This window comes from Benincasa hispida, chromosome 1, assembly GCF_027475165.1.
Source record: "Benincasa hispida cultivar pf3 chromosome 1, pf3_genome.v1.1, whole genome shotgun sequence".
In the NCBI taxonomy this organism is placed as follows: domain Eukaryota; kingdom Viridiplantae; phylum Streptophyta; class Magnoliopsida; order Cucurbitales; family Cucurbitaceae; genus Benincasa; species Benincasa hispida.
This window is the reverse complement of record NC_143478.1, coordinates 10,279,505-10,292,703: the sequence shown is the minus strand read 5'-3', so window position 1 is coordinate 10,292,703 and position 13,199 is coordinate 10,279,505. Positions and strand designations below refer to the sequence as shown.

The window sequence follows — 13,199 nt, the reverse complement described above, 5'->3', positions numbered from 1 at the left end:
GCATGTCTCAACATGAATGGTCAAGATCAAACCATTTTTAGCACGTTACAACACTTGCAACTATCTACAAAGCGGTTCGTATCCGTAGTGTCACCAGGATAAGATATCCCTCCTTTATCCTTATACTACAGACCATTTAGGTTATTACTTAAGGCATGATCCACTTGTATGTCTCACATGCATGTTTAAGTTTATATGAAACAACCATGGATCTTAGTTTATTGGATATGAGTAAATGCAAATAAAATAACTCTTATTTTATTAATAACAATGTGTACAAATTGTTTACAAACTACGAGACTCTGGGAGAATTAGGACACCAATCCCAACAAAAATACACTCATTTTGCTCCATTGAAACACCCATATATAGCCACCATGGTAGTTGCGATATTCCTCAAGAAGATCGTGCGACTTCATATGATACCAAAGAGTATCATATCTGACAGAGGTAAGGTGTTTACAATCCTATTATAGGAGCAATTGTTTCGATTGATGGACACACAACTTAAGAGAAGCACCACCTACCACCCTCAAATCGACGACCAAACAAAGGTAGTGAATCCGGGATTAAAAGCATACCTACGGTATTTCGTAATGGACTCGCTGACCAAGTGGTCTCAATAGTTAGCATGGGTTGCATACAACTATAACACATCTTACCATAATTCATAAAGAAATCCCCTTACGAAATAGTTTATGGCAGGCCAATGCCAAAATTGGTGGCATATGAAGTAGGAACAGTCGTGGTAGGAACAGTTGATGGCATTTTAAAGGAGTGTGATGAAATGTTGAAGGAGTCGAAGGCTACTTTAGAACGCACACAACAAAGGATGAAGTCTTTAGCATATGCTAAACGGCGAGAGGTGGAGTTTGTCGTTACAGATTGGATATATATTAAGTTTCAACCTTATAGATATAGCACACTGGGCATCCACAAACATCCAAAGCTTGCATCTCGATTTATTAAAGCCTTTTCAGATTATTGAACGTATTGGTCTAGTGGCCTATAAATTGAAGCTACCAACCGATATCAATATTCATCCGGTCTTTCATGTATCCCGACTACATAAGGAAATTTGTTCTGTTTTGTCAAAACTTACAACTCCTTCCCTGTTGCAATTTGTTCTGTTCAAGGACTTCAATCCGCTGTATCTTAAATTTTCCTTTGCTTCTTCTTAGAAGACTTATTCATGGTCGGTGGCTGCAATTCCTCTTCCTTTGCTGGAAACCGCTCTTTTCCATCTTTCTTCGCCATCTTACCACCACCAGATTGCAACTGAAGCTGCTTTGATTTCATTTTAATTGATTTAACCAATGACGATAGCTCGTACTTCTCTTTCTTTGACGAATCTCCCTCAATCTTAACAGGGGCATCACCATTCACCTCGTCTTCCCCAGACACTGCAGGTTGTTTTGTGGAAGACTTGCCATGCTGACTTTTTGTTGACTGATATCCGTCGCCCTTTTGCTGCTTCAATGCCACTTGACGAACATAAGCGGCACTCCTGAAAATATCTCAGATTAATGGGAAAACTCCACAAGAATATAAATGGATGAAGCATATTCCCCCGATAGGTTCATATGAGGTGTGAGAAAGATATAGTGAGTGCAATCGTCATATATCTGGAATTTGGAAATAAATTGATGTTTCTAATCTTAAGTATTTCATAGTTTTCAGTAGTATTAGAGATACCTTTTGAACTGAGGGTCAGTCGGATCTAAAGCAAAGAGAGGTGAATTGAAGAGTGCTGAAAACCGCGGATCATCATAATCAACTGTGGGTATTTTGTCTTCGGCAATATCTTCCTTCCCCTTTTTCCTCTTATGTTTCAAATTGTATCCTTTGATACCAGTATCAACGCCCTCATCATCAGCAAGTAGCAACTCGAGCTCCGCTCTGCTTGCTTCCACTGACCCGTCCACACCAACATGTTCCCTATCTTTAATACTTTTTGTTCGATCCTTCATGCTTTCTTTGACTGGAGGCTCTTCAACGAAAAAGTCATCCACTTCGTCAACTTCTCTATCAGTGTCACTGTTTTCATCATCTGATGAGTGTGCGGATTTGTTTTTTGCAGCCATCCTTTTCTCGCGTTTTTTCCTCAGATGAGCCTCCCATAATGTCTCAGATATCTTATCCTTCTTTTCCAGGATGCGCTTGCTTATATCTTCTAAGCCAGTATTGAAAGTCACTTCCATATCCTGACCACCATCCTGCTCGCCATCTTCATCAGATTGAAGTAAGGCACGGTACTTATCGCCTTTCTTACGCTTTTTGTCTGTTCGCTCTCCGTCATCACTCTCGTCATCACTATCACTTTCATCAGACGCCAGAAATTCCTTGAGCTCCAAATCGGCCAGCTAAATAAGTGAAAATATTGTCAGTAGAGGAATTGGACATATAACACAAAATGCTTTTGAAAAATTGCATAGAATCATTGTGTCACCGAGCATAAACCTGATCCGCATTGAATTTTCGTTTCAAGGCCTTCACTCTTTGGGGTTCATCCTCATCCCATGAAAGATGGATTTTACTATGCTGCAGGGCTGGGGTATGGAAATTCAAAACTTCATAACATGATGGTGCCTGATATACAAAGGATGAGAAGCCATTAGTTTCTTCCTATTACCTTCCCACACCATATACTGAACACTATATGGTGTGCAATTACAAAAGGAAGGAAAGGATTTAAGCCAAGAACAAGTAACAAAAATCATATCGAGTAAATCCAAGAAAATTAACTATGACGATAAACAACTATAAGAAAAAAATGGTTAATGAGACATTAACAACATTTTATGCAACAAGTTCTAGTGATCGGTTAACTCTTTGATTTGTTGATCCTTCCCTCTTTCCCTCCTTCCCCCATAGAGTAACCTTCTGATATAAATCATTTAGTATGTTGGCTTCAGGTTCTCTGTTTCATGTATTTTAATTTCTGTTTTAACCTTTACTCTATTTTTTATGTTTTTATCTTGGTTAATGGTTAAGTTATTGCCTAGTTTGGTACCCGTTAGTTAAGGAACAAAGGCTGGTTCAAAGCCTTTTAAGTAGGGGTCCTAAGTTGTAAGAGCTATTACTTTTCACAGAATTATACAATCATTGTTTCAAATTAGTTTACACTACCTTCCAATGAAAGCAAACACAATCGCTATATAAATCCTAGCAAGCTACTTAAACCTGGACACTAATCTTCTCTAAACTTTCTCAATCAGTGTTCCTTTGGTTACTTTGAAGCTCTCATAATATTAGGTCTGTCCCAACCATGGCCAATGGAGCCAAGCCTCAGAATTCAAGCCACATTAAGAGTGAATACATGACTCCAACTTCAATCGTTTATACTGAAATGAATCTTGAATTCCATACTCACTGATAAATATGTTTACCTAAAATTTTGTCATGTTGAATTCATATTTCAATTTTCTTACCTAAAATTTTGTCATGTTGGATTCATAATTACATTTTCATTCTTTTGTAAAGGCAAAGAAGATTCAATCATCAAATGCTAAAGGTATAATGAGTTTTTTTTTCAAACCATGCCTTTTGCCTTAAACCTCAGGATAGAACTAAACTGCTATTCATATCAAATAAAACTTAGCCATAAGTTATGGCACGACTAACTAGTTTTTCGCATTTTGTTTTGCTTTTGCATGTGTTTGAAAATTAGTCTAGAGTATATGACATCTTCAATATTTTTCATCTAAAAAATGGTAATTTCAATATCAAATTATTAAATTCAATACTGCAAAATTACTTGTGTCAAGGAGGGCAAGTACATTAAATGATCAATACACAAACCTCTGTAGCAATGTCCCTTGGAGGGTGTTCAAATTTCATCGAGTCGGGAATAAATCTCAAGTCAAGAATATTTGATGACCTTTCAAACTCCACTCCATCACATGTTTTATAAAGGTAATCAGCAGTCGCAATAGAATCACATTCCACCACAGCAAAATAGTACCTGTACACAGATGGCACAAAGTGCTATGATTAAAAGATAGACGGAGAGTTATATACAGCACACATCTTTTTCTACTAAGACCAGACTAAACCCGATGGTGAAATCAAGAAAACAAACAGTTTTTATTAAATGGGCAATGCATTTTTTAATTCTCACGAGTCATGACTAACATAACTCTAAAAGTAAAACAACTAATTAGGCAGAATTTGCAGCTTGCTGCTGCAAATATTTGTGATCCAAAAATGACTAAAATTGTGTCTTCATATATCATATGGAGAAAAAATCCCCACATCCACTTAAGGAATATACTTCCGTGCCTTCTACCATTTCTTCATGAGAGAGAATCCAGAAAATTCAATAGTTACAACATCCTTTTAGCACTACACTGTACATCTTAAACAAAATATAGATTCTAACATTTATAAACAGAGGCACCAAAATAAAATACCTTAGCCTACTCATTTCATAAGCTCGCAATTTCTCATTGTCCATCTCTTCGCCATCATCATCATCCTCATCATTTTTCTCTTGTTCGTCATCAAACAGTCCAACTGGACCATGCAATTCTTCTTCTTTCATACGTTGAAGCCCAAACTCAGATGGATAAACTGCCACAGACAATATTTGCCCACCTTTTGGAAGAAATGAACTTAGTACCACATACAAATCAACAGCCTACAAAACATGATTTAACTGAGTCAAGCACAGATTAGGAGCAGCTATAGAATATCATTATCACAGGTCTGCGGAAGTGTGTGTAAAGCTGCAAATAAGTAAGAGAGATGGACTATTCACATTTAAAAAGGTAAGGCTAGTACATATCCAAGCATTGTGAATTGGGTCAAGCCTTATACAATAAAACAGCTATTACTTTTCTTTACATTGACAAGTGATTGAGGATACACTTTCTTTCTTCTTTTAATGAGAAACAGAAACATATATTCAAAGAAGATCAATAGAGAACAACCCAAGGGCAGGGATTGAGACCACCCTCCCCCCAGTAGCTATTGAATAAGAGTCTTCCCATTGTTAAAAATAATAGAAAGGCTGAAATTACAAAAAAAAATTGGTGCAATTTGTGCACCACCAAAAAGCTGTATGCTGAACAGTCCAAAAAGAATCAAAAGAAACAAACTTATCTTCAACAGTTACTGTTCCTTTCTTTCCAAATGCACCACAAAAGGGATCTAGAAGCGCATCTCCAAAGCACCTTCCCTCTAGCACAAAAGGCTCTACTATTGAGCCCATCAATCATCCAATCATCAATTTTGTTTGGGAGGCAGCAGTCAAGACCAAACGTTCTATAAACAGGAGGGACCACCCCTTAGAGATAAAGTCACACTACAAACACAAGTGATCAAGGGACTCTTCACCTTTCAAACAGAGACAGCAGATAGAAGGACTGAGGGAGGATTGTTGGAGCTTCCTTTGAAGTTTTTCGAGAGTATTAAGGCTTCTATAAGCAAGGGACCAAAGGAAGTACTTCACTTTCTTTAGAATTTTAAGCTTCCAAACAACTCTCACCAAAGGAAAATTGGAGGAGGTGCTCTTCGCGATGTTAAAAAAGGTAGCCTGTGTAGTGAACTTTCCAGAGACCTCTAAGTTCCACTTGAGGCTATCACAACCACTCTGAGGAGCCCAAGAGTACAGAATTTCCAAAATGGCAATCAAATCGCCCATCTCTCTCTCTCTCTCGAGGATGATCCTTCTAAGGCCCAAAAGTCCAAGATCGACTAGTAAAATTCAGACAATCCACCACAACGGTGTCCTTTTTCAGGGAGAGAGAAAAGATGTTAGGGAATTTTTGTGCCAGGAGCTGATCATCACACCAACTATCCTTCCAAAACCGAATAGCTCTCCCATCACCCATGATGAAGTCTGTGAATTTAAAAAACAAATCTTTATGTTTAAGAATTCCTGTCCACAGCCTCCAATTTCTTCCCATTTTAGGCATGTTTGTAACCCAACCAGAATGATCCAAGCCATAAATAGCCACAATAAAGCGCCTCCAGAGAGCATCCTGTTCATGACAAAAGCAGTAGAGCCATTTCATGAGAAGAGTAATGTTTTTTTGACGAAGAGACCCGATACCAAGGTCACCATAAATAGTAGGGAGGGAGCTAGAGTTCCAATTGACAAGGTGGGATGCAGGGTTACAAGGACCTCCATTCCAAACAAAGTCTCTAATGGTCTTTTCTACGCTATTTATAACTTTGACCGGGGCTTGCAAAAGAGAGAAAAATTAACAAGGGAGACTATTGGTAGGACTCATGGTGTGAAGGAAGCTTGGAGAAATCTTGAGGAGCGGTTTAAATCGAAAGTGGACAAATGGAGAGGAATATCTCTCTCGAAAGGTGGTGGTTGAGGATACTTTCTAAATATAAAATGACGTTTCGGTGAAGGAAACAAGACAAACAAGAATCACAAAGGAACACTCGAAAGATAACTGAAATCTAATAGACCACAATGTTAATGCACGAACAAGTAATGATAGAAAAAAAATATATATATAGGACTCTGAAAACCCAAGGACACGATTGTACAACCTATAAAATAGATCATGTTCAAGAAAGGTGGTGACTTTTTTTCTTTTTTTTTTTTTTTTTTTGATAAGACAGAAAAGATGTAGGACAATAAAAATTAAAACGATTTCAAAGGGCATCAGAATGGACACTATTTCAGCCATCCAATACAGACTTCGCTATTCCTCTTGACTACTCTACAATATGAACCAAATGGTCCAAATCCATATAATCTATCCCCTTGACTACAATAACATTTTCATTCAGGGAACAGCACCTTAATGAGGAACCAAATCAAAATATTGTGCACATTAACTTCGTAAATGCAGACATAATCCATTTAGCCTCTCCTTGCTCAGCTTTCCCATCTGTTACAAGATTTTCTATCAATTCTTTGTACACCATTAAGGTTTGAATCTATTGTTTTAGGTACATTGAAAAAAATGGAGAACTAACTGATGATTCAACATGGGGTTAGAAATTATAATGTAATTAAGAACACAATTCAAGTAACAATTTGGACTTGGCTAAGATGAATAATTGACAAGATAAACACTACCCAAGAAGGCTATTGGTCCATTTTTGACAAAAGTTACACTGCTTGAAGCTACAAATTCATTTTAAAAGAATGTTCATCAACAGCATACCTTCACATGCCTCCAATCCAAGTTAACAACTGCAAGCCTGTGAGTTTCCTTGTCAATTTCTGGAATATTTTCCACCTGCCAATACAAGAATATGTCAAAACATGAAAGATTGCAGCCAATTTCACACAAGCAACAATACAAAAAATAACCCAATATAAGAATGCATTCAGAACGCACCGGCAATTCAGGTGTTTCATCGTCATAAATATCATCAAGATCACCTTCATCTGTTTCAGTCGTATAGTTAGATTCTTCAGTTTCTACATCATCATCATCCTCCGACTCTGGCTCCTCCAACTCACTACTTGAATCAAGTTTCTCTAATCTCTGATTCTTTTTCTCTACCTCGACATCACTACCAACCGTGTCACTGTCATCCTCTTCTACCTCCACACCATCCTCATTGCCATCCTCATCCCTTTCACTTTTCTCTTCAAGTTTATAATAATGACGTAATGAATTCTCCGACTTACCCTTCTTAACCCTGCCTCGCTTGTCCAATGGAGCCGACGACGAAGAGAACCTCTTATCTACGAACATCTGGTCGAATCGTGAATCAATAACAAACTTTGCTTTATGCTTGGGGACATTCTGAAACCTAGGATCAGAATGCAGGGATGAGAACCGAGCATCAGTGATAATTTTCTTCTTGGCTCGATCATGGTTGATGCCAGTATGCTCCGAGGCTAAAGACGGAACATTTTTCTCATCTTTGGTCTTGTTACTCTTCTTATTCTTCTTCTTCGAGTTGCTCAAGTTTCCGGAGCGCATGATGACGACCTACGATCCTACCGATGAAAGGCGGTGGATCGGAGTGCAACTGGTGATATGCAGTGATAATCGTAGATGATGGAGTTTAGGCTTCTAAACCTTATCTGTGTGGACGTTGGGTTATGGTAACCTGAGATGATCAAGATTTTCGTTAACCATTTACCATTCCAAATCAGTAGCTTGACCATAATTCCCTAATTAGCCTATATTCTTAAGCGTGGGTTACATGCCTATACATTCCATTCGTACTTTCAGTTTAATTGTAATAAACTTAGAATAGATTACATGGAAAATTAAATAAAAATTTTAAAAAAATCAAGAAAAGACCCACAGTTAAATCACTTCAAACTTTTCGAAAACAGCACATTCCAAAAAAAAATGCGCAAATTCGATCCCCAAACTCTACCGAATAGCGCTTCAGGCAAAAACTTGAATGGGTGAAGGAGATCTTCTCACATAAACTATCAAATAAATCAGTCCTTACCCCAAAACACACATATCTGACAAGACCCAGCGACTGGAAGAACCAGACAGACACGTGGCTATCCAAAGGCGCGAACAACAACCCACGAACTGGCGAACAAAACGGAGCGGCCGACTGACAAACCAGATGAGGAGCGGCGCGGTTTGGTCGTGTAACGGCTCTGTCGGGGGACGCGCGGATGATTGCAGGCGGCGAGGGTTGGGACGCTCAGACAGAAAACGCGCAACGAGGCTGAGGAACTCCGGCGGCGCGCGACAACAACGTCGGCGAGGTTGACGACCGACGCGCGGCTTGAAGAAACTTGACTGAAAGTGTGCGGCTGAGACGTTGACAGCTAGGGCTTCGGATGTCGGCGGCGTCAGGCAACCACTTCCCTTCGGCAACGGCAGGTTTGAAGGGAGGAGGGGGCTCTAGCGTTGGAAACGAAAGGGAAGAAGAAATAAATATTTTTTTTGCGAGTAATTCTTTTCTTTTTCCTTCTTTTTTTTTTCCTTTACTTTCGATTCAAATAACTAAACCCTTCGTTTTTTTTTCTCCTTTAATTCCAAATTCCTTCCAATTCTAAATCTTTTTCTAAATTAAATCCAAATTCCTTCCAATTCTAAATCTTTTTCTAAATTAAATCCAAATAAAATCTTATTCCATAACTCAATGTTACTAATCTTTTTCAGATTCCCTATCAAATTAATTTAAATCTTCCAATTCATAGATGAAATAAAATCAAAATATCTTTGATACATACTTATTTTAATTCTAATAAACTTGGAATAGATTACATAGAAAATAAAATTAAAAAAATCAACAAAAGACCTCAATATTTTTTTTAAGAATAGGTGATATTATTATACAACAACGAGAGGGTCTCACAGTTCGCGATAAGGCATCAAAGCAACAAAGCACAAGTAAAAATAGGGTAACAAAACCAAAACAAAGCCAATAAGATAAAGAACATAACAAAACCAACACATAAACGCAAACTCGCAAACCACCAAGGAGAAAGCCAAAGAAAAGAACCCAAAACCCCACAAACTAGTGACAATAGCAAAACAAAAGAACAACGTAAAGTTCAAAAAGAAAAAAAAATCTGTAAATACACTAGATAAGAACCCGAAAGCAGCACGAGCATGAACAGTAGAGATCATAAGGTGAACCAGTGTTGACACCAACCTCGATCGACCTCCATGCAGCCGCCGATTACGCTCCTACCAGATGCAGTATATGGAAGCACACCAGAAAACTCGGAACAACTTACTACGCACCCCCTTACTAGACCCCACTCGGCACAACCAACTCAACTCTACATCCCAACCCGCCACCCGATGCGACGAACCCAACCGATGCAACACCCCAGACCACACTTCTCTCTCAAACCCACAATCAAAAAATAAATGATCTCGCGACTCTACACCTCCCCCATACAGAAGGCACCCCCTGACAACACACCCCAACTCCTCAACCAATCCTGCGTACTCAACCTGTCCCTCACAGCTAACCACGCATAGAAGGAGTGACGCGGAATACCACCCCCGCCCACAAAATACCAGACCAAGACACCCTAGGACGACGAGGATGCAAATTCTCCCATGCACTAGCGATAGAAAACCGACCACTAGCATCCAACACCCAACCCAATAATCCCCCCCCCCCCTCACCCTAGGCCCTACTGCATGAATAAGACCCCAAATCTCAGGAAGCTCCCAAGACACCGTGGGCCACCTCCAACCTCTCTCACCATCCATGATCTCCAACAATCGCGCCTCCAAATTACTCCCTGCATCATAAACCACCGTAGACCCGTATGAATCCAACATCGCGCTCTCCGACAGCCAAGGATCCCACCAAACAAAACAAGACCGAACATTGTCGACCATCAAACGAACTAGGTATGTGAATCTATTTCTACTTCGCAAAATAGCCCTCAAGCACCAAGACCTCCTAATCTCACTCTGAACAGCCCAAAAGACCGCCCACGCAAAACATACGCCTCTATCCATGCTACCATAATGATCTCGATTTAATTAAGAGAAGTCATAGCAGCTTCATAATAGCAGCCTGGTTCTAAGAGACCACATGCTTCACACCCAACCCTCCTTCTCCCGATGGCAAGCACACCTTATGCCACGCCACCCATATACCACCCCGACTCACCGCACTACCCTTCCATAAATAACTACGTAGTAGACGATCAACCTCATGAGTTACACACGCAGGCAACACGAAGATGCTACACCAAAAGTCCTGAAAGAATTGTAAAACAGACCTAACAAGCTGCAACCTCCTAGCAAAGGAGAGGGACCGCACTACCCAACTTCTAATACGAGTTATAATCCTCTGTATCAAAGGCGCACAATCCACATCCCTCAACCGACCCGCCAATAAAGGTAAACCCAGATACCTAACAGTCAGCGAACCAAGAGAGAAAACCATAAACGCAGCTAGTTCCTCCGCCTCCCCAGACTCTACACCCCCAACAAACATGGAACTCTTCCCAACATTTGCAACTAACCCAAACAGCCCTGCAAAATCTGCCAGGACCTGCCTCACAAACTCCAAAGAATCTCTCTCAACTGTACAGAAAATCATCAAATCGTCTGCAAAAGCTAAACGAGTCAACCCCACACGCTCACACCGATCATGAAACATAAATCATATAGAAGGTTTATTCAACAAACTAGACACCTTCATCACCATCACAAACAAAAAAGGAGACAATGGATCCCCCTACCTCAACCCTTTCCTACCAGGAAAAAAACCCTTCAAGGGAACCATTAATCATCACAGAAAACTTAGGCGAAGTAACATAAGCTCTCACCCAACTAACAAACTGAAGGGGCATACCTATAGCCAACAGCACACCAAACAGAAAATCCCAATTGATCGAATCATACGCTTCTGAAGGTCTACCTTCAACACACAATGTGGCTTCCCTCTGCCCTTCTTATAGCCCCCTACAAGCTCTTGACATAATAAAATGTTATCGAAAATTGACCTACCCAAAACAAATGCAGATTGGTTGCAACTGATGAAAGCATGCAACCACAATCGTAATCTCTCAGCTAAGATCCTCGAGATACACTTATACACAATATTGCAACAAGAAATAGGACGAAACTCCTCCATACGTTCAGCTCCTCGCCTCTTTGGGAGAAGAGTAATAGCAGTAGAATTAACTCCACCAAGCAGGTAACATGTCTAAAAAAAAATTCAACACAACGTCACAGAAGTCATCCCTAACCACACTTCAAGCAGCTCTGTAAAAATCCACCGAAAACCCATCAGACCCAAGAGCCTTCCCAGACTTCATCGATAATAAAGCCTTCTGAATCTCCTCTCGACTCACTAGCCGACTAAGTGCCTCCACCCCCTCCTTGGACCAGCTGAACTACACAATATCCCCAATTCGGGCAGTAAGATCCCTATACCCTACAGGCTAAAACCCTAAACAACCCCAAAAGAATTCTACTGCCACCCATGCCATTCTATCATGCACCGTCTAGCTAGTCCCCTCAGCATCCACAACCGTAAATAAACCACTGCAACTAAGACGAGAATAAACACAACGATGAAAAAAGTTGTGTTCATATCACCTAACTTCAGCCACCTCACCCTGGCCTTTTTTCGGAGCGACGCCTCCTCCAATCTCGCCACTAACCAGAACAACTCAGTGGCCCGAGCCACCTCCGCAATACCGACTCTAAAGTAGGATCCCTTTCTACCTCAGCCTGAGCAACCTCCATAACCTGCCTAGCCGCCCACACCTCATTAGCTAACACAAAGATACGCCTACCAAACGATGCACAAAAAACCCGTTTCACTGCCTTCAAATTTCGCACAAAGCTAACCATATGAGACACATTCTCATACCTTCTCCACACTAACCTGTTAGTATCAATAAAACCTTCAGCCTCTGCCCAATGAGAAAAATAACGAAACGTAGGAGGCGGCCTACTCCTTGTCTCCCCTATAAAAACCAAAAGAAGGCTATGATCAGAAATCCCCCACTGACCAACCCTAACCTTTAAATACAGAAAAACTACCTTCCATGCCTTATTAGACAAGCATCGATCCAACCGGTGCAAGATACCATTCCCCTGAAGTTTACCAGTCCAAGTAAACCAATTACCTGTCACACCCAACTCAACCAGATCCACCTCCAATAACGCCCCATCAAATTCTTCCATCTCCCTCAAGCTAAGGCAACCACTAAAATCCTCTGAACTACTACAAATAGCATTAAAATCCCCCAAAACAACTTCAGGAAGCTGCCACATAACACACACATCACTCAACTGAGACCATAAGTTCCTCCTCTCGCTTACGTGATTAAAGGCATACATAGCATCAATATGTACCTTAGCACTAGATACAATATCCACTAAGGTTCCATAAATGAACTGCTCCTCACTGACATCAATAGAAAAATCATAGACACTCTTATGCCACATCACCCATATCCTCCCAACTCCCCACACACTATAGCTACACACACAACTCCAAGCATCACCAAACCTACCCATTATCATACCAAAATTCTCGCGACAAACTCTTATTTCAAGCAAATAACATAAAGTAACAGAGGATGAAGCCAGAAAGTCTGCCACCACCCTACACTTAACAAGGTCATTCAACCCCCAAACTTTTCAGGAACACCAAATCATGAACTTTGCAAGAAATCACACCTACCACCTCCCACTGGGCCTTTGCTCGAACTTCCGAACATCCCATCCATAACAGACAACGGATCATGATCTTCCTGCATAGTGTCAATGCCAACGAGTCTCCCCCTCATCACCCAAAACATCAAACTGATT

The 13,199-nt window shown here is 40.3% G+C and overlaps 1 protein-coding gene across 1 annotated transcript; it reads right to left on the bottom strand.

Annotated features, from left to right (window-relative positions):
- Positions 1 to 932: 932 nt before the first annotated feature.
- LOC120075203 (pre-rRNA-processing ESF1-like protein) lies at positions 933 to 8,991 on the bottom strand. The gene is made up of 8 exons (XM_039028411.2): positions 8,389 to 8,991; positions 7,311 to 8,034; positions 7,134 to 7,208; positions 4,413 to 4,639; positions 3,802 to 3,964; positions 2,461 to 2,589; positions 1,696 to 2,363; positions 933 to 1,507 (listed from the first exon to the last, which is right to left on the bottom strand). Exons 2-8 carry the CDS (start codon positions 7,902 to 7,904, stop codon positions 1,156 to 1,158), a joined length of 2,208 nt encoding a protein of 735 aa, XP_038884339.1. The 5' UTR covers positions 7,905 to 8,034; positions 8,389 to 8,991; the 3' UTR covers positions 933 to 1,155.
- Between the last annotated feature and the right edge of the window lie 4,208 nt (positions 8,992 to 13,199).